The 26777-nt window shown below is 35.1% G+C and overlaps 1 protein-coding gene across 49 annotated transcripts in view; it reads right to left on the bottom strand.

Annotated features, from left to right (window-relative positions):
- Positions 1-3807: 3807 nt before the first annotated feature.
- The window catches only part of LOC106874170 (uncharacterized), a 312709-nt gene continuing 289739 nt past the window's right edge, over positions 3808-26777 (bottom strand). For all 49 annotated transcript variants that reach the window (XM_014921803.3, XM_014921805.3, XM_052975460.2 and 46 more), the window contains one exon: positions 3808-5981. In XM_014921803.3, coding sequence (XP_014777289.1) covers positions 5971-5981 — 11 coding nt within the window. In that variant the 3' untranslated portion in view covers positions 3808-5970. The remainder of the gene's footprint in view (positions 5982-26777) is intronic.

The following is a 26777-nucleotide window of genomic DNA, read 5'->3' as shown; positions in this document are numbered from 1 at the left end:
TTCCATTTTCCGTCTGTATTATTTGTTTTATATATATATATATATATATATATATATATATACCATAAATCCTCGAGTATAGTCCGACCTTGAGTATAATACACAGGGGATTTTTAGGGGGCTGTACCTCTGAAAATCCTAAACCTTGTGTATAATACGCACCCCTTCTCTAACTTGAGTCAAGGAGGTCTATATAACGACCTTGGTTTGTAAATGTATATACGGTAATGTCCTTTATTATTATTGTATGTATAACATAATGCAAACATGTAGCTTTTTTGTGCACTTTGTTTGCAGAAAATACAGAAATAACAGTAATAACGTCAGTGAAAAATAAATATTAAGTAAATTGCCTTTACATATTTATCACTTAGGAAATTTTGCTTAGAAAATATTTTTCATTTTTAATCTAGTATCTAGTACGCATTAGAAATTTTGACCTTTAAATTTTGGGAAAAGAGTGCAGATTATACTCGAGGATTTGCAGTAATAAATCTTATTTGAGCCAATGAAGGTGACCTGGTCCACCACTTGTTTTGAACAAAGTGTCATTGAAAAGCTACATTCATCTGTTTGGGAGTCAACATATAATATTGTGGTCTGCCAAAATCTGAATTGTGCTTTGTTGCCGTTTTGTACCCATGTTACTCAAGCTAATTGAATAGATTTTGTCAACTTGCAGCAAGAATGTTAGTTGTGATGCCTTTCCTCAGCCCCTCCTCTAAGTTTCTAAGTCTCCCTCCATTCTAGTTTTCTTTATCATTACTTCCTCACTAAACCTTGACAATTCTACATTAATAGCCCTTTGCAGAGCAAACCAGTATTTGTTGTTGAGAATTGCCCTCATCAACCCCTGCTAATTAATACAGTTTTTGTAATCTTGGTGGCATACTGTGAGTGATATGTTTAGTTTCCAGTGACCAGGCTGTCTTCAAAGACTAAGATAACTATACAGATCACAAATTTGGGTCTGTGTAGCTGATCATTAAATCTTTTGGAATACAAAAAATTTTACAAATCGGTATGACTTTAAGCAGTTTGACCATGTCCACATTGGTACATTTGGAAAACCCAGTTATTATCAGTCAGTTAGAAACATTTGAACCTTCCCTCTCCTATCAGTTACCCTGATACAGTCCAATACTGTTTCAATATCCCACTAGTACTAAGGAGCAGGACATTCCAAGAAACACTCTAGCTACCAAAACAAATCTGGTCATCCCTGTCAGGCCAGAGGAGGCTATGCATTTCAAAGTATGGCCTTCACTGCTGGTGTATATAGTAAGATCCATACCTCTCTGAAACAACACAACTCTGCTCCCCAGTCAACCTGGATTTGTGTATACCTTGTACCCATTGAAAATGGGTGTAATATCTGTCGTCCCATAAACTCTGGACATATCTATGTCTACTGATCCAAGGTTGTTGAGCAGGTGTCCTTGCTTCCACAATGACTCCAGGACATGTGCATTTGCACCACCTAAATAAGGCCATGTTAAACAGATGAGACAGGTCCATTTACCTTAATGCAGTGGTAAAACAGATATTCCATCCTTCCAGCTAATGGGTGTTTCCACTCTTAAATGTCTTAATAATCTTTTATCATCTCTCCACCCTGCCCAGAAATCTTCCATTCCATCAGGCTATAATTTGGTTGTATGTTTATTGAGTTATTTTAAGAATTCAGCGTGGCTGTATGGTAAGAAGTTGGTTTTTCAAACACATTTTCCTGGGTTCAGTCCCACTGCATGGTATCTTGGGCAAGTGTCTTCTGCTATACACTTGGATCAACCAAAGCCTTGTGAGTGGATTTGATAGATGGAAAAGTCTATTGTATATATGTGTGTCTGAGTTTATCCCCTACCACCATTTGACAACAGGTGTTGGTTTGTTGCATCCCCCATAAGATACTGACAAAATAATTACTAGGCTTTACTAAAGATAAGTACTGGAGTTGATTTGTTCAACTAAAATTCAAGGCAGTGCTCCAACATGCCCACAGTCTAACAACCGAAACAAGTAAAAGGTATATATTAGTATGTCATTTGTCGATGTGATGAAATCATGAAGTTTGATGTGTGTTGTTTTATGTGGCTTCCTAGTTCTCTGTTGTTTGTACTTCTGATTGTCGTTTCTTTGTAGATGTTGTTCATGTTGGTTTAATTGTGGATTCCGTTGTGCTAGTATTTGTCATGTTGGTAGTGGTGGTGGTGGTGATTGCATTCATGATGGTGTAAATAGTTTAGGTGTTGGTAACATTGGCGGTGGTGGTGTTGGGTGTCACTTCTTCCATTTCTTTGACCCTCCCAGCATTTTTTTGTTGGTATGTCTTCTTCTTTTTCAGTGATTTAGTTTGTTCCCTGTCACCTTTGCCATGAAATGTCTGAGTGATCTCAAGCAGAGAATAGCATGTTTTGTGGGTGCTTGCCTTTTTTACTGTTGTTGTTGTTGTTTGGGGGCTTTCAATTATCATTGTTGTTGGTGATGGATTGGACCTTGAGGGTGGTGTTCTTTTGTTATTGCTTTCACTTTTGGTGTTGCTGATTTTTCTGTTGCAGATGCATGCTACAATAGGTGCTGCTGCTGTTTTTGTTGATGGTGGTTGCTGCTGTGGTGACGGTGTTGATGACAGCGGTCATCCTTCTCCTCTCCCTTGTTGTAGACATAAAAGCCTTTAGATAGTTTGTATTACCATACAAGTAACACCTTAGCTTTCAGCCCTTAATGACTATGAACAGTTGTAAGCCACCTGGCAAATTAATCAGGTCTGGGATGGCTTTCATACTTTCTTGATCTATTTGATCAATACCTCCATTCCTTGGCCTAATTTTTTCTACAGCTTCTGGACCTGTAATATGTGGCTTTTGTCCTCTATATTGAAAAGAACAGATGCCACCAACTAGCAGATGTCTACTTCTGGTGGCATACTGACAGCCTTTATTTTCACTACTCTCTGGCTAAAGTAGATTGGCATGAGGACCAGTTTGTTACTATTTAGGGTTGTTGTGGAGTGCTTGCTGGCTTCATCCATTGTTGGAAAAATTTCACCTGTACCATACTGAGTCTTTTCCACCTAAGTGTATCTCAGTATCCCAGATTAGGCTGAGATATTTGCCTATTTGCTATGGTGTTGCTTGCTGTATTACCCTGTTTCTCACTCCTATACATCTAAACATGATAGTTTAGTGATTAGTTTCTTGCAAAATATTTTCTGGAATATTCTAGGATATGATTCTACCATATCGCAAGAGGAAGTTTTTAACAGTTTTTCAAATCCTGGATAGACAAAAAAATTTCTTCCTGTGTGCACACTACAGCAGTGAAACCACAACCAGTCAACATATTTGTTGCAGTGTTTCGATTATTTATTGTATTGGTATTAATTAATGCTGGTGGTGATGGCAGTAGCAGTAATTGTTGTAGAGGTGTCATTGGCAGGTGTGTTGTTCTCATTTTCATTGTTGGTGTTGTTTTGGTGAGAGTGGTAATACTTTGGTTTAATATGGGGAAGGTACTGTTATCAGAGCTCAAACTCCCCTGGTTTTCTCTCAAATATTTCAATGCCATGTTTTGAAAATTTTAAAAAGAAATAGGTAAATTTCATGCAAACAACTACAACTTCTGCACTGAGCTGAGGAGTTTCTTAGAAGAAACCCTATGTTGGTGATTTTACGGACAACACAGAGCAATATGTTTTGGACTTAGATGTTTGAAAAACAGTTAAAATAAACAACCACAACAACAATAATAATTTTTCAGCACTAATGTCACACTAGCATAACTCAATGATAAATTCAGAAAAAAATAAATACTTCAGAAAAACTTTATTTTAAGACAACAATTTTTTGTTTTAAAAAGAAATGAAAACAAAACTGAGGGATTTGATGTGTTGATTGAATTGGTGGACCTGGAAAAATTACTTACTTGTTTATAATACGTGATGTTTGCTCTTCCATCATAACACCAATTACTAATGAAAAATATAAGCATGTGTGTGTGTACCTATGTATTCATGTATATGTGTATACTCACACACACACACACATCCGTTCTTAACACATTTGCATTAGATTATGTTCTTTTATTAAACAAAACAAAGCTGCATTGATACATATATAACTTTAACCTTTCTGTAGCTAATGAAAAATAAAACAAATATTAGATAATCTTAAAAAAAATTAACATAGAATTAAAAAAAAAAATTCTGAATGTATATGAATTTATCATTATCATATACATATATGTAGTTAATCAATTGTCACCTGTATGTGTTTATGTATATAAATGTGTTTTATGTATAGCTATACATAAAGATATTTAAAAATAACAGAAAAATGTAGTGTATAAAATTTATTTTTATAAAAAAAAGGTTGACAGTAACTTCAGCAGGCTGTCTGATGAAGTTGATCATTAGCGAAACTTTGGAGTTACAGTCAACTATTTTTTTGTAAAAAATAAATAAATATAAATATGTGTGTATGTGTATGTATGTATGTGTGAGTGTGTGTGTACTCACACACACACAATCTTTGTTGCATACATATGATGTAGGCATTAACCGTTTATTATTTTACATCCATTTTCTAGACTTGCATTTTGGTTTTGTTGGATGGCATTCCAATTACTAAACCAAGTTTTATGTCAATCAGACACACAAAAAGAGTTAGTGTCACTAAAAGTGGTATTAATAAATATTAATACTATAACAAACAATACCTATTGTCAGTCCCTAGTGGAATGATAAACATTCCTGTTGTAATCTCTATTATAAATCTCTAGGAATTGAAAATAGGAATTCTGTACATAATTATGTGAATAACAACACTACTTTCTTAGCATCTTGCTCCTATATTCTTTTAACCATAAGATGGTATGAAATTTGTCCCACAAATTAACACGCAGGTGTGTTATCTGTATGTGCATATGCATTTAAACTTAGTTTAAAGTGTGGGAACATGTTCTTCAATTCTTTTCCAAATGTGGTTCTCTTTGGAATGTTCCATAGTCCTACCTGAAGTGGGGATTGGACTGTTGTTGATTCCATAGCTGAAAAGCAGTTTAACTATCTGGTTATTTCTATGCAACATCAGCTGCTCCAGGTGATGCCACAAATAATCAGCGGAGATAATTGATGTAGTTCTGCCTTTTGTGGCATTGCCAACACCACAGTCACTCACATTGTTATGGGGATAATAAATGGACGTCAAAGCTGTGGTATTAGGGGTGGGAGAAGCCTTGGTTCTTTTGGAAATAGTAGCTGTAGTAGCAGCAGCACTAGAAGTAAGTGTGGTAGTAACAATAGTAGAAGAGTCTATAGAAGTAGCAGCAATGGCAGAGCTAAAGGTAATGGTAGATAGAGTAGGAGGTGTAGTATCAATAATAGTATTTGGTGTAGTAGTTGTACTGACACTACTGCCAGTGAGAGTTTTGTACACATCAATGCGGTTGTCATTTATTGTTGTCTTTTCTGAAAGGTGAGAATCTGTGCCTGTGCAAGAAGGAAGAGTGTTAGAGTCAGTGCCCCTAATGTCACAGTGAATGCAGTTGTCATTACCTGCATAATCATTTCCCCCATCTTTGCCACCTCTAACGTCTATAGAAGAGGAAGCAGAAGATCCGGAATCAACTGTTTTTTGCTGAGCACTAATCGGAAGATTCCGGGTCTTTGAAATGCTTCGCTCACCAGCAATGTGATTGCCTGAATGGTTATCACTCTTGCTGAGAGAACTGTAGTTGTCACCACAGGCATCACAGTTTGGTGATAGTAGTTGAAACTGTCCTTCAGAAGAAGACGTAAGTGGGGGCAAAGCTGGCCTTGGTTCCAGGGACACCGTTTGCAAGATGTTCCTGTTTGAGTAGATGTCAGTATCCTGAGTACTGTTGTTACTATTGGTATCAGCTGATAACGGCAGAGGATAGGACAGTTGACCCTCCGGCACCTTAGTTCTATTGCCAGGAACTTTGATACCATTAAATGAGTTCTGAAAAGAGAGAGAAAGAGAAAAAGAAAGAAAATATGTATATATAAATAAATATGTAATTAATTTATGAATTTTAAAAACAGACATTTCAATAAAACAAAAAGTAAACATTATTCTGGTTATATTATTCTAGATTTCAAAATTCAAACACTAATGACAAACCAAACTCAGAAAATACAAAACAATAACACAGAAGCAATACAGCTACAAAGCTATGCAGATGCCTATGATTTTAGAAATTATTTTGCTGGAATTGAAGTAACTGTTTAACCCAGAAACAGACATCAACAAATAACCTTCTAACTGCAGATGCTCTGACAAGATATCCTCAAATGCTGGAAGAGACATTTTTCCTTCTCTGCTGAATCAGAATTCAACAATAGCAGAGGATTTCTTGAGAAATATGTCACACCATCCTGAACAGCCATAGATGAAGACAACAACAATTTCAAGAGTATGAACAAAATGAAACTATGAAATTTTCCAGGACCAGACAACATTCCTTTTGAATTACTAAAACAAGGGTGACTACTTCTTGAAACCAGGCTTTTCACTCAGATCGTGGAAATATAAGACTGCCAATTTCCCAATGAATTTCAAAAATCTTATGGGTATTATCACAGAATATCATTGCATTATTGCTTTTCATTGTAGAAAAAATATTTGCAAGTATCCATCTAAACCTTTTCCAGATCATTTCAGAAAAGGACTCAAGAAATCGCAAATGATGATAACATTTTTGAGATTTCTCAAAGATTTCTGTTCATATAATACATTTGAGGTATGGAAAATATGCTTATGGTACAATGATAATATTGACAGTGGTGTGAGATAAGATGAAGAAATATTGTTATAGGTTATTAACCTCATCATTAGATATGGAAGATTTTTTCATATTTACATATTTACACTATATTTTGATCTTTTTGATCTCCAATCATCATTAAATATCTTATTCCTGGATATACATTGTACTGGACTGGATTTGAACTAAGAACTAATGGAAGTGATGCTTGCTCCTATCCAATATACAAAAGCTGAATACGCATGTATCAATGGCATAGTGTACATACATCTGTGATATAGTGGGTAAGAGAATTTTCTTTTTATTGAATTTATTTTACAAACCATTAGACTTGTGAGATAGATATGGTTAAAAGTTCCAAGTTGCAGAAAAACATGTGCAGGGGTAGAATTCTAGAGGGACAATGCCCCAGGACTAGTTCAGACAAAATACAAGAGATGAATAAGTTGCATGTACTTGAGGGGAGGTAGTACAATCCAGCCAGTACAATCCAGGAGCAGGTCATTGTAATAGTGGTAGAAGCACAGAGAGAAGAAAGGACCTCTGTGGCCTAAAAGTTGGAATTTGTCAGTGAGCAGTTTTGTGTTGATCAGGTGGACTTTCTTTCGAGACAGTTGGAAATGTTTGAATGTGTAGCAATAATACTGCCCCAGGTATGGGAGTACTCTATTGTGAGTTTCATCTGAAATTTGTAGGGGATTAAAAGTTCATAAGGGATGAAGTATTTTCTAGTTAAGAGGAGGAAAGCCACTCTTTTTGATACTGAGTATTTCCATTTACCAGGAGATATTCTCCAGTGATAGAATAGCCTAAAATTTGTAGCAACTTTTAGTGTTCTAGTTACATGCTGTTCCTATCTAGGAAGGGTGTGATGGTTGTGTTATCTGTTGTGATTATGTCTTTGTGCTGTTAAAGAAAACAAGATTGGTACAAACTCCATTGAAAAATGCTTTCTATATCTGTTAATGGATTCAATGTAGGTTTGATGCAAGGTGTCTAAGTTGGATACAACGGGTAGATTGTTGACATAAAAGAGAATGAGTGGGGTACAAAACCAAACTTTGAGCAGAGTTGATAGAGTGTGGGTCAGAGAGAGTAAAGTACACATAAAGTACATAAGTGCTGAAAGGTTGATAGAGTACAGAGGTAGACAATTTTGATAGACTTGCATACTAGACATAGTTTAATTGATTTGTTGTGCTATGAGATTCACACATCAGACACAGTCAAAAGCTTTGTTATGTTTAATTTTGGATAAGGATTCCTACTTAAAATCTGATCCAGCACTAATGCATCTGATGGTGATTAGAAATCAAATTAACTGAAATGTAGCATTAATATAAATATAAAATGAATAATTTCATTTTTAGAGATGAGATTAACAGTTCTCAAATTATAATTATATTAACTCATTTCAGATATTTAGACATTTAATGATGATATTAGTTTAGAAATAATTATTGTTAGTTTTTTAAGTGGTAGCATATTACTAGTGACAGGATGTGAACCATCAAACCTTTGGTTGGTTGTCAGTTATTTATGGCCCACATTTCTCCCCATACAGTATGTTTTCATGACAATATTTCTACTCTGAAGACTACCTATGGGTTTCAATTAAAGCTCAAATATAATCAAGCTTTTATGTATTGGTATATTGTGCAAGTATTCACTAACTGAAGGCTCACACTATTGTTTAAATTTGATTTAAACATAAAGGCAAGAAACCCAGTCTTTATTAATGATGTCATAGTTATGCGACAATTGTGATGGTTGTGTGATGAGTGGAGGAGAAATTACTGGGTGATGTTATAAGTCAAGTATTTGCAAGTGTTGTTATTAGCAATATAAATCCTTAAATGCCTTTCACTAGAAAAGGAAAAAATATGAGATAAATATATGAATAATGAAGTAACGAAAAGCACAGTGGAAATGGGTTCTAACTAAAAAGAGCTTTGCAGTGCATTTTCTTCACCTGTGTTTAGCAGCTGACCAGCTCTTCAATAAAAAAAATAATAAAACACCTAAAAAGGTGTTGTTGGTGTTTCTGCTGTTTCTCCTGCTGTTGCTACTGCATACTAGAAGTGGCCAAACACTAGTCAAAAGCACTCATAATGTCATGCATCATAAACAACAATCAAAATCTTTCATATTAGTTCAAGAATAAATATTGTAGTCTTTTCAGAGTGGGAAAAATGTCTTGGATGTTTGAACCATCAAAGTAACACAAATGGAAGAGTTGTAATGGAGGTAGGAAAGTACACGCAACTTATTAAAACAGACTTTTCATTCACTCGTCTCCTAGCAATGACCCTACCTAGCATGTGATTTTCTCATAATTTCAACATATTTCATGCACACCAAAATTAAAGGAAACTAATAAACAAATAAAGCTCACTTTCAAAGAACCCCCCCCCCTCCCAGATCCAATGACAGCAACATTGTAACAGGCAGAGAGTAGTAATGGTGTTATGTGTTGGTTGATATGATTAGCAAAAAAGAAGTTTCTAATTACAGTTTCTAAATTTATTGGCTGAAGTGAGGAGTGTCTAGTTTGCTATGTAACATGAAGAAACCAACTCACCATAGTAAAAAAGCCCTAGAGTCATCAGTATTGTTGTTACCCAGTAAATCTGAAATGACTGACGCAACTCTATTTCCAATAATACATTAAAATGATTTATTCAATCTGATTACTCCCATATCCTTGCAACACATTTGTCTTTTCAAAAATGCCAAGTTTAAAAAGACAAAAAGTTAAAGATGATGTATATTAAGCCCATTAGATCACAACACTAAACTACTGCATCTCAATCCACAATATAATCCTCTAAGCGGCTTATCAGGGTATTAAATACACATACAAACCCAACAGGCAATTGCAAAATATAAATGGACCAATGTAAAATTCATTAATAAGAGACTGCATGAATAAATGAAGTTTATCTTCAACAACTGTGTGCATATACATAACTATATATTTGAAAATTATATAATTCAAAATGAAAATAAATTACACATCTGCTGATCAATGTTTTATTTTGAATTACAAAGAAATCCCAAGTCTCCATACAAGTGTATCCCAGTTCCCATACCAGATAATAATACAAATGTACACCATTTGATATTAATATGATTTCTGTAAAAACATCATATACATAAAAATTTTCACTCAGCACTCTGTACATTAATGACCCACTTCTCACAAAACGCACTGATACATAGATGATACAGGCATCTTCCACATGCAGTCAAGCCACCTCTGAGACAGAGCTGCATCACTATATACAAACATCTCATACTACATCCAAAAGAAAACCCATCAAATTCATTGGCTCATACACCAAGGCACTGCAATCTTTTAGCTCATAGACATAGTGCTTTCTTTTTCTGATTACATGATTGCTACTACAATATTCTGTACTCCTTTGAATTAATTAGTTGCATATCTTGTGATACACTCATATCTTCTCTCTTCACTTATACTAAGTCTTATATCCTTGACGTTGAACTAATCTGACATGGGACAAAACAATAACAATGAGATTCAGGCCTAGAATTAATATTAAACAGCTTACATTGTATTTGTTTTAAATCAAAATAGTAGCCATTTACAGTGAATTTCATGTATTAAATAATAAACTGAGAATTATTTACTTTTTATATTTAATAATTGATATGTATAATTTTAGTCTGGGAAAGCACAGCTTACTTTGCCTACACAGAAAACATATGCCTGCTTTACACAACATATGGAGTTCCCTTTTCTTCCAATTGTAGAGTCAAAATTACTTTTAAAGAACATAAAACTTAATATTTTAACAAAACCAATCGATTGTATTTATTAACTCTGCTATAACAGAATCAGAAATTGTTAGTAAAAAGCCTTATACGTATAATAATCTTTTTAATCTTTATAGGTCAACATTTTTGTTATAAATTGGCTCAATTATCATTAAACTTTTACTCCAAAATAATGAGATTTTACAGGAAATTATACAATAACTAGTATATTTGATAGCAAAAATTAGTATTACTAGTAGGACTTGTGTAAATTCCACGAGATGGAAAAAATTAAGAGGACTTATTTAAGAAAGAACAGAGGATTTGCATTTTTATAGCATTCATAATTTAGCTTTCTTTAAATATTCTTGATGTTTGTCTACATTCATTTCCTCATGATTCCATCAGTGTTGTCTTTTTTCTCTTTTTGTTATTATGTCTTCTCTCTGTTCTGTGCTCTATATCTGTGCATCCTTTCTTGGGCAGCTTGCAATTGCGTTTCTAGTGAATCCAGAGTTTAGGCTAGATTACCCCTTACAAACAAATGTCAATTTTTAAGTGAGCAGACGATGAATAATTGCACTTATGCATATGCAATGATCACTATAAAAAAAATTAGTCCAATACAAAAAATACATTTCAATATCAACACACAACCACCACCACCGCTCTCTCTCTCTCTCTCTCTCTCTCTCAATATAACTACCTCACCTGTCCATCTCTCTCTGTCTACCTTTCCCTTCAGCTAACTTTTTAACCACGTAATAAGTATTCCTTCCCCACCCCGCCCACTCTTTTTTCTCGTCTTTTTCTCTTGTTCTTCATCTCTACCTTTAGCTGACCATGTGACCATTTGGCCTAAGTGTATTAATATTAATCACCTTTCTCTACTTCTACCTTTCTTCTTTCTTCACTCCTCTTCTCTCTCACACTTACTCTACCTCTCTAACTAACTAACGTATAACGAGTGAATGAACAAGCAGATTATCATATAGATGCTTGAGAGAACATCTACCATATTTTTTCACAATAATTCCTGGGTAAAGGAAAATAATATAGTAAAGCTTGATATGAATATGAGTTGCAAGGAGTCAGCAATAACACCTAAGGGTTTTTAATCCCATATTAACTTCATGTTAAATTCTGATAGCCTGTGCTCTGGTGGTAAGGTTTTAACCCAACAAAATTTGAATAGCAAACAGATTTAGAGTTTCAAAGAAAAAAGTTATTATACAAGAAATAGTTACAATAACACCCATGCACACAAAAAAAATAGAACATGAAAGATATCAGGGTACAATTCTGCTTATAAACTTGATGCTCATTCTAGAATTACAAAACATTTTAAAAAACTTCTATCCAATCATTTTTCTTGTGAATGTATGTTCAAAAGTATTTTTAATAGTAATTTGATTAAAATTAGCTATTCTACTACAAATAATTTTCCAGCATCATTGTTTAACATCAACAATAAGAAACACAACTTCAATGACTATAAATCCTAGACAAATGCGTGATATGTCTATTGGATGGTAAATATATATATGAGCCATAGTGACAATCACCATAATTCAGTTGTTAAAGAACACATGAGTCTTGCAGTAAATTCATTCTTGAAAAGCAAACAATTGGATTTTAACATTACATGTCATATTCTGAACTGATCTGAATAGCAAAAACAAACATGTAGCATTTGCGAAATATACATCCTAGAAAAAGTGCTATCCTCTTCCATATTAAGAATATTCTTATCAGGAATTCTGAATTTCTTTCTGCCACAACAAATCTAAGCAATTTTAAATGGTATATAAACTGACATTCAGTTAACCAAGTATTATGTCATATTCTCCTTTTATCAAAATTTACATTGCTTCTGGACATAATATATTCATAGTTTGTGAGTAATCTTCAAATCTGAATACTGTCAGCATGCTTTACACATGAAGCCTGGTCTCAGGACCAGAATGACTGGAGACCAAAGTCTAGAAACCCTGCATAACTGGGCTCTATGTCCTATTTCCTCCTATGATATCCCCATTACCCTTCATCTTTATTTATTTATTTTTTGATAACACTAATCTTTCTCATTACTGGGAACCATTCCACTTGATATCCATCCTTCATCCTTAATACTATCCTCTCCACCCACATTTTACATTGATTCCCCTGTGCCACCAATCATCTCACCTTCTCCACCACCATATATCTCTCACCCTCCCTATGCTATATGCCAGCCTCTCTTCCTCAACTCAAGCAAACTATTCAATCACTTGTCATCTCTTGTTTTAATCCTGTCTAATGTATCATCATTACTATTCTGCTACTCTTCAAACCCAGCCCCTTATCAACCATTCACTACATCCTCCACTCAATCCTACCCAATCTCTACAGTTGTCACCCACTCTTCCCTAGCTCACCAACTTATCATCCACTTAACACATGTTCTTCATTCATTATATTCCTTGTCTTACTCACTGCCCATCTCTCACTCTCTGATACACTCATGCTACTCAACCCAGCCTCACAGCTGGTTCTTTTATGCTCATTTACTTCGACTCACCTCATCCCATGCTACTCCACACAGACACTTCATCCATCTCATCACTGCTATTTTTATCTCTTCCCTGCTTCATTCCGATTGCTTCTCCCTCACCTTCTCTTCCAGAATGTGAGTACCCATGTGGCCCCTCCATAGCAAGAAACCCTGTTCTGCTCTGACCCCCTTCTCTCATACTTTACCCCCTCATTTAACATTAAGTTGCACTAGTGCTGGTGTCACAAAAAACCCCTCAAAAGACACCCAGAGCATTCTGTAAAGTGGTTGGTATTAGGGAGGGAACCAGCTGTAGAAACCATGCCAAAGTAAACAGTGGAGCATGATGCAGTCCTTGTCCATATTAGATCCTATCAAACAAGCCAACCCATGCCAACATAGAACAAAAACATTACATGATGACAATGATACTGATGATGATGAATTGCTGTTTAATATTTTGCATATATCTTTAACTACTTCTAGTGTGTCCTGCTGAAAGGTTTTATATACAATCAGATAGATTTACACTTTTAAATGATAGAAGAAAAGTCAATGGACTTTTTAAAAAAAGTTCTGTAATGAATAAGTTCATTAATAAATTCATAACTACCTCCAAATACGAAAGAGGAATTAACAGTAAACCCAAAGTTTCAGCTTTAATAAATATCACACACACACACACACACACACACACAATATATATGCATATCACATAAATATGTAATGGTGGCAGTTGAACTTTCTGCCAAACTAAGGAAACTGTTTTCAGTAGTTTTCCAGACTGCTGATAATTTGGTAGTAATTCCTTAAAGAAGTGTCACTGTTTCATTAGTGACAGAGAGACATTTGAATTCAGAATGCACAGATAACAAGGTATCCCCTCTGCTTTCTAACAACTCCACTAATCCAAAATCCTGGATTAGAAGTATTTTTTTTAAAAATTAACTTCGAAAGAATAGAAAGCAGATTTCACCATGGTAGAATCTGAGCTAAAAGAGTTGATGCAAACATTTCGAGACATTCTATGCAACACTCAAAGAACTTTGTTGTTGTTGTTGTTAATTTAAGAATCAGCTTGCTCATGCTGTTTGCTTTTGATGTTGCTCTTGTTGGATATGTATTGATAACTTATTGATAAAAATAAGATAGGCCCCAATAGATGCCTAACCAACTTTCCAATATAGAAAGCTACTATGTCTCTTCCTTACTTTCTGGCACTAAATATGGTGTTAGGATGTGGGTGGTAAAAAAAAGAACTAAAACAGCATGATAGCCAATTCATCGGGGTATCGATTTATGCATAATTGGGAGAATTTAGATGTGTAATGTCACAGGCTTAAAATATTTTGCATTGTTGTTCATATTTGTTCAAAACATATCCAGATGGATTGTATGTTTCTGGAATTTTGATGATTAGCAACAAATAAAAGATAAATAAAAATAGACATGCTAATTTTATAATGCTTGAGTTAGGGGAGCATTACTTTCAATTTAATCATTCTGAATTGCATATCATTTTATTTGGTGGCTAAAGTTGAATTGTTTCATTTCTATCTGAAGTCATGCCTATAATCAAATTGGTTGTCACAGATTTAAAATATTTTGCATTGTTGTATTACACAGGCAGTCATACACAGACATATACATTATACACACATACTATGCATACTATATATACACAAACACATCCATGTATACACACACACACACACATTTATATACAGACACAGTTTTCATATGTGTATGTTTGTGCAAGTGCTTACAAATGGTTGTGTGTCTTTTATATATACACAGACACACACACATATTTGTATATTTATTTACTTAGCTCCAAATGTTTAAAGATCTGGGGAAATGGTGGTTTAATTGAGTGATGATATTAATAATTGTCCATCTGATAATGTGCAAATGCAGTCTGCCTGTGAGCAACCATTCCCACAAACCTTTTCAGATGCTGGAAAGTGTCGCTCAGCTCCTTGGTCATCATATGAAGATTGCAATTTTAGAACAGCCACGGCCAATGTAGGAACAATGAAAGGTAGTCTGGTGAAATTAGTGAAATGCTAGAATGGAGGCATGTAGATGTGTTCCATGCAAGAGGTAAAATGGAGGGGAGCCTCAGCTAGACTCTTTAACGGTAAATAACTATAGGTAGATAAAGTGATCGAAGAAGTCAGTGTGTATAATAGGATAATTAAGCTAAGGCTAATCTTGGAAAATACAAAAGCAACTTTCTGTCTTTCCCTATGCTACTCAATCTGGACTGCCAAGTGGCTGGAAAGCAAACTTCTGAAACACACAGCTACACCTGTGCCTGTATATATATATAGTAACAAATTGAGGAAAAGAAATCCTTCAAAGGGGTGTGTTAAACATCCAATTCACTGGTACATCAGTTGGATGCCATATAAATATTGGTATAATTCAATTATAAAGATAAATTAAATATAGAGATATACTATTAACAATCCGATAATTTATTTATATTACAATATTACATTAAATGCTATGAATATAATATAACATAAATAATTATAAAAACCATAAGAGGCCAACAAATTGTTTTGACTAATATATGTATTTTCTGAGACACATAATCACAGTTTCCTTCTATATAAAGTCACTTTACAGTCATGGTTTAGAAAAAGGCAAAATTCTGTGTGAAAGGATGGCTGAATTGTAAAAATTAATTCAAATGTCTATGTATTATGAGCGTGAGTGTTAACTATTCAATCATGCATCAATTACAGTTAAAAAACAACAAAAACACTTTAATGGACGATACAACTAAGTAAGTGCAATCCACAACCATTGAGAAATTCTCTTCATTATATCTCAAGCACATACCAATTGAAACCCTATCATGTCCAAGATAGTCGCTTGTCACCACAACATACAACGATAAGATAAGTGAGTATATAAATGTATATAATTAAGTATCTATGTCTTCTGCAACAAAAAATATATAAACAATAACATCTTCAATACAACTTTTTTATTTATTTAAATCAATTGATATAAAAAAATTGTTGCTTAAATTAATTAATAATAATCTTCTATATTTATTTTCTCGGAGGGATAATTCCATAGGAGATATGAATAGAAACCTAATGAAAATTTTTTCTTTGTTTACTTAATTTATTGTAGGGAGAATTCCGTACTAAGTGTTAATATAGACTTAAGACTGTAAATGTGATAACCAAAATACCCCATAGATATATATATTTTTTTTTAGGCTATAGTAATGGAAATCAAATTTACTAATTTTTTAGGGGTAACCAGATTCAAAGTTACTTAAATAATGATCGTTATTCGCACACCATGGAAGGGAGAATTTAGTGAATCGACAGAAATCATCAATACAAACCAAACAAGCAACAAGTACAGTTCTCGATGAACTAATCGATATTGTTATTTACAAAATAAGGGACCATATATGGTGCATATCCAAACTCTATCAATACTTTCAGAAGTAACAAACAACATTGTTGTAATAAGAATACTATTTATAAACTATATCTATGGGGTATTTTGGTTATCACATTTACAGTCTTAAGTCTATATTAACATTTATTATGGAATTCTCCCCCACTCTCTCCCTCTCTCTCTCTCTCTCTATATATATATATATATATATACACATACATACATACACATACATGCATGCATGCAAGTGTGTGTGAACCTATGTGCGTTTATTTACACCTGCATTTGCTTCTATGACAGTTGCACTCCACAATTAATGATGTGAGTTTTCCTGTTAAGAAATCATCCAGTTGCTCCTTGCCTTTGAAACAGTGTGGCATAAAAGATCCCTTATTTGAAATACACTTAAGAGCAGATAAGGGGAAGAGCAACAGATTGTAAAACAATGACTCAGTTAATTACACATTCATCTAAACCCTGCTAGCATTGAAAAATGGACATAGAAATGAGTGAACAAATGAATGATATGTACTATATATATGTGTTAGTGTGTGAATGTGTACAAGTGTATCACCATCAGCAGCATCAATTTAATATTCACTTCTATGCTTGAATAGGTCAGAATTTGTTGAGGCAGATTTTTTCTTTCTATCTGTCTGTCTGTCTATCTATCTATCTATCTCTCTATCAATCTATCTTTCTATCTTTGAAATGGGAAGGAAGAGCCATTTACATTGTACTTGTGGCTATAGTGAAAGATTGTGTATGGTGGATGTGTCTGAAAGGTCTAGAGACAAACACTTTCCTCTCTGGTGAATCTCTCATCAACTTTTTTTTCTTCCCTTCCCAAAAAGAAAAGCTCTACTTTGTATTTTGTCTCCTCTGTGTTCAGCCGTGTGTGGCCAATAAAGAAACATATCTATCTATCTATCTATCTTTATATATATATATATATATATATATTTATAAAATTAAATACTTGTGTATCCGCCCTATAGCTTCTTCAAAAAGGATGTGCAATTTATATATAGCTGGAAGCCAGGAGGAGGTGAGTAGTGATTTGGCTGCCTCTGCTGACCTACCATCAGAAGAGTGATATGGTTCAGGGTCAAAATATCTGATGAATGTTGGATACCGTCTGATGACATCAGTTCTTCCTCGCCAAAGCTCAAATTCAAGTTATCTTGCTTGTCTACTGTTTTAAGACCAGGCACATTGAAGAGAATATATTCTTTTACACCTGTAAGTGCAACCTACCCACGAACTAGCAAAATATATACCTTGTGTATGCGAGTTTGATATTGTTTATATACCTCCAACTGCTTTTAACTCATATTTGAACTTTTTTCTGTGGTATGAAATGTTGGGACATACCAACAGATGATTCTTACACCATTTTGCATAGAGTCATAGACAGTGATTTCGCTTGCATTGGGCCTCATTTCGGGTATGCAATATTGACAAGTCACAAAAATTACGAAACATCAATGCCCATCACTCCTGAATGGGATTTGATGTGAGTTATCTTTCTCGTCTATGACTTCCAGGTGTTTTAACACCAGGCACATTCAAGAGAATATATTTTCTTACACTTTTAAGTGCAGTCTACCCACAAAATAGCAAAACATAAACTTTGTGTATGTGTGTTCAATATTGTTTAAAGCCCTCAAGCTGCTTTTAACACATATTTGTATATATATATATATATATATGCATGCATGTATGAAGATTTGACAATGCTATTTGAATATAATTTACATTATATAACTATTAACTGTTTTTTTTATTAATGAAACACTCATAAGCTGGTGTAAGATTTTATAAACCATCTCTCCTCTTTTGTTTTGTTTCCTATAAGTACTCTGTGACATACCCAATGACAAATTCCAAGAAAATAATAAGTGCACTAATGAGTTCCCCTAATGGTTTCCCTTCAGACATGTAGAAATACACAAGGAAGCTTAAAAACTGGTTACTTGTATAATTTAAATTCTATGCTATATAAACAGATAAATAAATATGTGTGTGTGTGTGCGTGCACGTGTGTGTATTAGAAATGAAATTCTGAGTGTGAAAGCACAACTTGGAAATAAAAACCTATTCTTTGCATAACCCTTTACCTCCTCTACCCTTGGAACTGCTTTCATCCCTTCCCACACTATTTTTACCCGGATCAGTGTCCTTCTGTACTTTCAGTTATCCCTCCCTCTCCTCTGTCAAACCCTATCTTAACACCCCTCATAAATGTTATCATTTTCAACATTCTTTCATATTTACTATCACACCCCACTCACTATAGCTACCTTTATGTACCTCTACATCCCCCTCACCCACCTCTCCTACACCTTTCACATCATCCACCTACTTTATGATCTACCTTCCTTTCAGAGCCACTTCTATTTCTCTCACTTTATCCCTTCTTCATAATGGTATTTCCCATCTCTCTTTCTCTCTCACTCACTGTCTCTCGTTCTCTGACAGTATTTCTATCTTTCTCTAACTCTCTGGTGCCACATAAAAAAAAGCACCTAGTAAAGTGGTTGGTGTTAGGAAGGGCATTCAGTCATAGAAACCACGTCAAAATAGACTTGGTGCAACTCTCTGGTTTGCCAGCTCCTGTCAAACTGTCCTACCTATGCCAGCATGGAAGATGATGATTTTCTCTCACTATGGACTTTACTACTTTCACCAACTTTGGATTCTCAGCATCTTAGAAGTTGTAAGACTTCCTCTTTTGTCTGTTAAAAATGCCTTAAAACTGTGTCATACGCTTCCCCATCAATTGGCTGCCTTCTGTTTTTCAATTATCACTTCCTCACCATGACATGGACATTTCTATCTCTACAGACTTGTAACAGTTGTGTACTTTCCTGAACTTTTCACAAGTACAGTATTGTTATTTATTTAATTTTTATCATTGATTTATTGTAATAATTTTTTCCCCCAATTTCCCTGCAAAGTTTTTTATTAATTTTCTCTCATTCGCCCCCTTGAAATTGTATATTAATTTTTCTCATTTTGTTTTTCTTTTTCTATTTTCTTTCTTTTCATTCTCCCTTCTGTTTATACATTTTATATTCACCTCTATCACATTCTACTTGCTCTTCCACATGCTTCACATCCCTCACAGAACAAGTTTCTTTTTCTTGCACACCCCCATTGTACCCTGCTGTTGATAACTTTCTTCCACATTATAATATCTCACACTCGTAACCCTAACCCTAACCCTTCTACCTCCCAGCATTTCAATTACTTTCTCTTTTAACTCATTTGCACCCACTCCCAGCTCCTTCCATGTGCTCCTCATACATAATGATTATGCACACACACCAATACCCAATTCTCCTACAAACCCTTGCTGTTATACTCCCATACTTGCACACCTCTACACACACACACACACACACAGAGCTCCCTGCCCTTATGGCTATCTTAAAACATGGACACACTTCAATAGGTACCCCCCCCCCCCCCAAACCCAATCTTCCCTTCTTAATTCATCCCTCATAGGACTGCATTCTCACCTGGCCCATCACCCTTTGCCCAGAGATCTTTTTCCTCCCTCTTCTCAACCACTTTCCCACTTTCACTTCCTCCCTCTGCTTCTCTTTCCCTTCCTATTTAACCATTAAACTAATACATTATTTGTTAAAACTTATCCTTCCATCTTGTATTTTTCTTTAAGTTTTTGTTCCTTTCCTTAACTATTACACACACACATACACACATATATAGTGTTTAGGTTGTGAATGGATAATTCATGGTTGAAGAATAGTAGGGTGGAATGAAGGGTGGTGTCATTTGTGTAAAAGTGTGAGATTCTGGATGTGGTAGCAAGCAAGTCATGGTGTATACAAGAAAGTGGACAAAATTAACCTGAGGGCATGCTGAAGGACAGAATGCGCTCCATCAACACATGCGGCAACAGTGTGATCCTGACAGGAAGCTAACAATCCAAGAGACCAAGAGATCAAAAATGCAATGAAGTTGCTTTAATTTTTTACTGTGCAAACTTTTTTTACAATTCCCACCTCTTACCACTGTGCCTACTTCTCCCACTATTCTATTGACTTGTTTCTGTCATCACCTGCTATCTACCAACTGACATCTACTACTATTGCCACAATGCTGCTTTGAACTGACAACCTACAACTAGCACAATAGACTTTATACCTTCTTACATATTTTTGCCAAATGATATCTTCATCCCTCCATATTATGACAAGATTTTCTGGAGAGCACATCACTCCACTAGCATGAGAGATAGGTACCTGTTGTTTGAAACGTTATTTCAGTCACATGTGACAAAGCCTGAACTAGTCAAAGATTACCACAGAGGAAATTGGGAATATGCTTGAGACTCTTAAAATTTGATAACATTAACTGCTAGCAACAATCTCCAATTCTTATGTGTTTGCTACTTTACCAAGATAGGGAGATTCACGTTTGTAACTCCCAGAGTCATCTCCTGGGAGGGTCACTGAAATAGTTAGCATTAGAGAAGTATATCTAACCAAAACTGGAGAGAGAGGAAGAAGAGGGGAGAGGAAAAAGGAGGAGGAGGGGAGAGAGAAGAAAGAACTGATTCCATACTTAAAAGTGATATTCAATCAAGATGAGTTTAGCCAGAGTGACGAGCAAGAATCAATGTACATTTCTCCAAAGTACAACAAAGAAAAACTGTAGAATTGATAGTTTTGTTTTGTTTTCTTGCTTTTAACCTTGCCATACTGTAGGATAACAAATACAAAAGAAATTGTGAAGTATTTCAGAGGGTTGATTTAAGAAAACAGTATGAAACTAATTTTGTTATCCATTCTCTATTTATTGTAATACAAATTTTCCATCCTAGACACATCATTCAATCATCTACCTACTAAAATCTACTAAAAGCTCAATTTTATACGAGGTCTGATCAATAAGTATCCGGACTGTTGCCATAGTGAGGTGCAGGAGTGGCTGTGTGGTAAGTAGCTTGCTTATCAACCACATGGTTCTGTGTTCAGTCCCACTTTGTGGCAACTTGGGCAAGTGTCTTCTACTATAGCCTCAGGCCAACCAAAGCCTTGTGTGTGAAATTTGGTAGATGGAAACTGAAAGAAGCCTGTTGTGCATATATAAATAATATATGTGTATGTGTTTGTCCCCCCAACATCACTTGACAACCGATGCTGGTGTGTTTATGTCCCTGTAACTTAGCAGTTTGGCAAAAGAGACCAATAGAATACGTACTAAGCTTACAAAGAATAAGTACTAAGGCCGATTTGCTTGACTAAAGGCAGTGCTCCAGCATGGCCGCAGTCAAATGACTGAAACAAATAAAATAAGAGTAAGAAGCTAAAGCATGCAGAGTGAAGCTCAGTTATATAGAGAAAAACATCACAGATGTGCGTGCAGCTGTGAGGGGAAAATGTCGAATCACTATCCACGAGTTATCTGAGGATGTGCAGATCAGTGAAGATTTCAGCTGACCAAAAAGACACTTGGGTTTCAGTTGCACAAGATCTCCTTGATAGTGTCAAGAACGATAAAATCTTTTTGCAAACTTTGCGTAGGCCTCTGAGCTTTTGGCAAAATTTGATGCAGATTCTCTGCTCAACTTTCTCTGTCATGGTCAATGAGATGATCACATGCTATATACCTTCCTTCCAGCCACTGCTGTAAACAGCGGAGGAGAGCTAGGATGTCAAAACTTAGTGCGCATGCACAGCAGAGTTCAAGGTCTATCTGTGCCAAGTGGCTTAACTCTGCGTGCTTTAGCTTCATTACTATGGCAACAGTTCAGATACTTATTGATCAGACCACATACATGCTATTTGTGCAGATATTTGTGCATGCTGATAGATATTAGTGTATATTTTGAAAGACATCCAATTGTAGACTGGATAGCAAAAATCCCTCATGTAAATATACATTAGACTTTAAATGGGAAGACAGGATGTATTTAGTTAACTTTACATTATCTCTGCTGTGGATAAAAATAGACCTCTTGTAAATACACAACTGGGTTTAGATGAAAGAATGGAAGTTGTTCCCTACTTCTCAAAAACTATCTCAACACCCATTATGACATAAGTAATACCACTAGCAGCACAACATTACTCCTAGGTTTTGGACCATGATTAGATTCTTTCATTATTATGTCTATTATTTAAATCTATGAATTATTTCAAGTGATCTGGCTAACATACTCCTGCATATTCCAATCTTTACCTCAAGAACAAGGTATGAGGTTATGCAGGAAAATGGATAATAAAATGAGACAATGACATGGGGAATGTAGTGTAAGACAGGATAGAATGGCAATGAAATCTTCACATGCGCACACACACACACACACACACTAATCACTTCTACATAGTATTGCAGTAGGCATGGCTCACAACACCTGTTCAGGAGGGGAAAAAAAAAAAAGAAAAATACAGAAATGAAAAAAGAAAAGCAAAAACAACTTTTGATAAAAGTACATAATTCAAAATGTGTACAGAAATGAAAGAGAGTAAAAGAAAAGAGGTACTGCTGCTGCTCATCTTAAATCAGCATTAGATTTAGTAAAACTATCTTCATTTGAGTCTTTTGGGCTATGTTCAAACATTCCTATTCTTTATCATACTGAATTAGTGCAAAGGTGATGTGGAAAAATTAGTAGAGTACCCTTTCCAGGATTAAATCATTTCTGCCTGAATTTCTGAGATGAGCTATTTTCATTATTATACAATGATACATTCAAATTTTGGTTCTCAGTCGTATTTAGACTTGTACTCTCTGCCCTTCTTCAGGTACTTGCTACATTGGAATTTTGAACTGAAGTTTTGCTAAATGCATGAGGACAGATTGCTCAGTCTGTTGTTTATTGCCAGGGATATTTTATTAGTAATTCTAATTGTGATGCCATTTACTCATTCTCTTGGAATCAGAGTAAATTAACTAACTCTGTTCTGTTTGAACTGCAACATTTAACACTTCATTGAATTTATATTCACTATCCTGTAAGACAATTACTGTATTTACCAGCACTTTTTCCATTTTTAAATGTATCAAAAAAATCACCTTGTGTCTACTGCAACTGTATTATGGATGGGAAGCCAGGTGCCATAGGCTAAGGAATTTATTAGGAACAATAACTGTTACCATCATCATCATTATCATCATTTAATGCTTGTTTTCTATGCTGGCATGGGTTAAATGATTTGACTGGGACTGGTAAGCCAGAGAGCTGCACCAGGCTCTAGTCATCTGTTTTGGCTTGGTTTCTATGGCTGGATGCCCTTCCTAATGCCAACCACTTTACAGAGTATGCCAGGTGTTTTTTCAAAACAATATGAATAAATAAGCATTACAATTGACTGAATAATCTGAATGCTAAAGGGTTAAGGTGCCCACGAGGCTTTTATGCTCTCAAGTATGGTAGGTTATGGGAGAACTGTATCTCAACTTGTCTACTTTCAGATTTAAAGATGTTTATATATTGTGGCTGTCATGTTTTGCTATCACAACTGGCCACCAGAGTGGTGCACCACTGCTTTAGTTTTATAAGCATTCACTCATTGCAAATAGCTGACTAACAGATGAAAGTTTGTCAACATTACTTTAACCTTTCTGAGATAATTTTTCATTGAGATCATAGATAGATTCTTCTTAAAGGTAATTTGGTCATTAAATAGTGTAAGGTATACAATAGGTGTACGTTATGTATACTCAGGATGGGAGTATAATGAGATTATATGACCTCTCAACATAAATGCCAACCTGCCATTAGCAAATGTTACTAAGTTTATGTTAACAGACTGTGATAATTTGGCTTGTTTTCAATATCTTGTGCCAATCTCTAATTGTGGAGAGAACCTGTAGAAGGGATAGACCCAGGAAGATGTAGGATGGGGTGATGAAATATAATCCTTTGGTTGTTGAGTCTCACGGAAGCAATGACAAGTGGTTGAGACTTCTGGCAATTTGCTGTGCCTGAGGTGACATGTCAAGCTAAGTGAAACATGATCATTGCCAGTGCTGGTGACACATAAAAGGCACCTGTGTCAGTGACATGTGAAAATCACCTGTGCTGGTGACACATAAAAAACACCTGGCACACTCTGTAAAGTGGCTGGTGTTAAGAAAGGCATCCAGCCATAGAAACCAAGCCAAAACAGATGACTAGAGCCTGGTGCTACTTCTCTCAATGTAGACTCCAACTAAGTTGAGGTGTCTTGTCTTGCAAGTTATTTGTGCTGGTGTCACAAAAAACACCTTGTACACTCAGTAAAGGGTTTGGTATTAGGAAAGACATCCAGCCATAGAAACTATACTAAAGCCTGGTACAGTCCTGTAGCTCACTGGTTTCAATTGAACCAATAAATAATTTTTCTGTGTATTTTTACTAGAAAAAAAAATTATCTATTATTCTATTTAGAAACTTCTTAACATTCACATTCTTCCTCTCTTTTATAAGAAATTCATCTTAGAATTGGGACAGCTTTAGGTGCTTCAAAGATTGTGTGTATGCCTGTCTCTCTGTTACTGCTGTCTGTCACTTTGGTCATTCATTCCAACTCTAAACAAAGAACAATTTTCTAAGTAAGATATGATTTGCTCATTTTTTTGTTTCTCCAGTAAATAAATATTTGTATTATTAGTTTGTACAAATGTGGCGAGCTGGCAGAATCTTTAGAATATCAGTCAAAATACCAACTCATTACCTATCCTGGATACAAGGAAATAAAAAAAATGGAAGAAATTCAAAAAAATAGTGCTCATAGGAACTGCTCACATCCTATGAAAAATATTGTCTATGTAATTCCAAAAACATTTTAATCTGAGAACATTATCAAAAGTACTTTTAAATGTACATATTAGCACACACCTTTTATTGTCACCTTAAGATCATACTATCACCTTATCATCAAATTACTTTTAAAACAAATTCCTAATTTTCTTACGCCTTGACAGACATTCTCTAGAACAACACTATGCAAAACCAAAAATATAGCACCCTAGTCAATATCGACTTGAACTTCTAACTTGTCTCTTGAAGTTTATGAGTGAGACTTGGAGTCAACTTGTACAAATACAAAGCAAAAGTCAAACAAATAATAATAATAATAATAATAATAATAATAATAATAATAATAATAATCATACTACTACTACTACTACTACTACTACTACTACTACTACCTGGGGGAGCATCATAGCCATGTGTTGAGAGGAATTCTTTGGGGTTTGAATAATTCACCTCTAGAAATATGGATGTTTCATTCATTATCATTAAACAAACCTTATTCAAGGACCTTGAGTGGGATGGGCTACTCAACCTGAAGAAAATTCTAACTAGGCATGTGCTGTTTATTTTGATATGAAATCCCCATGTCACACATACATGGTTGTGATGCATGTGTACTCTTATCAGACAGGCAGTCATGATGGGTATGCTGGGCTTCATATATTTGTACCCTGGTGTCCCTTTGATGGCATGCACTGCTCCCTTACTCAATAATAATGATAATAATAATATCAGACAATGGCTCTCATGGCTGTTGATCTTAACTGATTGGAAGTATTATCATGTACATGGTTTGTCTTGGTACAACATAATCTGCTCAATACCACAGATTTGCTTGTCAGCATGCCCTTGATGGCTGGTGATATGTGCATGATATGGGGAGCATCACAGCCATGTATTGAGAGGAATTTTTGTGGAGTTTGAATACTTCACCTTTGGAAACATAGGCGTTTTGTTCATTATACTTAAACAAATATTGTTCAGGGACATTTTGAGCAGAATGGGCTAAATGATCTGAAGAAAATTCTAACTGGGCCCCACCTGCAAGGTCATGTGCTGTTTATCTTGATATAAGATCACCATGTCACGATGGGTATATTAGGCTTCATGTATTTGTACCCTAGTATTACTTTGATGGCATGCACTGCTCTCTCACTCAATAATAATAATAATAATAATAATAATAATAATGATGATAATCCCTGTAGGAGTAAAAACAAGACTTGTTTAAAGGCAGATGAATATTCTTTATTATTACTGTTGATGAAGCCATTGTTGCTTACGACAGCAGTAATAATAGTAATAATGAATATTCCAAGAACAAAAATAGTAGAGAACATCTTCATCAGAGTAAATCTACCACAGAGGGAATAGGGTCCCTTTAGCCTTGGCTGGCATCCCCCTAGAGAAAGTGTCTCAAAAAAAAAAAAAAACACTGGTGGTTGTGATACCTCACCAACACAGCCCTCTTTA

The sequence above is a fragment of the Octopus bimaculoides genome, chromosome 21 (genome assembly GCF_046866305.1).
Source record: "Octopus bimaculoides isolate indiv1 chromosome 21, ASM4686630v1, whole genome shotgun sequence".
NCBI lineage: Eukaryota > Metazoa > Mollusca > Cephalopoda > Octopoda > Octopodidae > Octopus > Octopus bimaculoides.
This window is presented reverse-complemented; position numbering and strand designations above follow the sequence as displayed.